This window comes from Hippocampus comes, unplaced genomic scaffold, assembly GCF_001891065.2.
Source record: "Hippocampus comes isolate QL1 unplaced genomic scaffold, H_comes_QL1_v1.1 scaffold174, whole genome shotgun sequence".
Classification (NCBI taxonomy): Eukaryota; Metazoa; Chordata; class Actinopteri; order Syngnathiformes; family Syngnathidae; genus Hippocampus; species Hippocampus comes.
This window is the reverse complement of record NW_017805983.1, coordinates 3,574,301-3,575,023: the sequence shown is the minus strand read 5'-3', so window position 1 is coordinate 3,575,023 and position 723 is coordinate 3,574,301. Positions and strand designations below refer to the sequence as shown.

At 42.0% G+C, this 723-nt stretch overlaps 1 protein-coding gene across 3 annotated transcripts in view; it reads right to left on the bottom strand.

Moving 5' to 3' along the window:
* Positions 1–723, bottom strand: part of donson (DNA replication fork stabilization factor DONSON) — a 15,540-nt gene that overhangs the window by 8,254 nt on the left and 6,563 nt on the right. For all 3 annotated transcript variants that reach the window (XM_019891227.1, XM_019891225.1, XM_019891228.1), the window contains exon 12: positions 506–685. In XM_019891227.1, the coding sequence (XP_019746786.1) occupies positions 680–685 (6 nt within the window). In that variant the 3' untranslated portion in view covers positions 506–679. The remainder of the gene's footprint in view (positions 1–505; positions 686–723) is intronic.

Sequence of the window (723 nt, the reverse complement as noted above, 5' to 3'; positions counted from 1 at the left end):
TGTAACGGAGAATCCGGTAGTTTTTCAAAATAAAACATCTTTCGTTTTCCGAAATAAATAAACCGGAATTAAGGCAAGTTCTTTCTGTGCGGCCCGGTACCAAATGCCCGGCAGACCGGTACCGGTCCGCGGACCGGCGGTTGGGGACCCCTGCTGTAGTGAATTTAAAGTGGCACACGGGCTCCCTCTAGCAGTAAACAAAGTAACGACTGCCTAAAAAGTTCAATACAATGAACTGTATTTAAGTTTAACACATTTACATTTATTCAGTCCCCTCACCACTCGTTTTCCAATTCTTTAGGCACAATGTTAATGTTCAAACTGTGCATAATGTTACAGTTGCTGATATGACTTATGTTTTTAGGATTAAAAACGTTGCTCTTGTTTTTGATAAACACATCAGCATTCCTTTCCATGTAGTTGAAGCAATTAAAGTCAAAGTTTTGAGTAGATATGTAAGTGCACTTTCATTTTAACAACAAAAGCAGAAGGTGAAAGCACGCACCCATTTGGCTATGCTGAGTCAACCAAAACCAAATCACGTCTTCCAGGTGTAGCTGTACTTGTTCATGGTGATCTGTGTGAGCGCTGCCTTCCCCAGGCTAGATGGTTGCTGCAGTTGCTGGATGGTGGCTGAATGGAGACCAAATGCAGAGAGGTCCTCTGACCCATTTGCGCACTATCCCAAATAAAAATGCAAAAACATTAGCAAAGTGGACATTT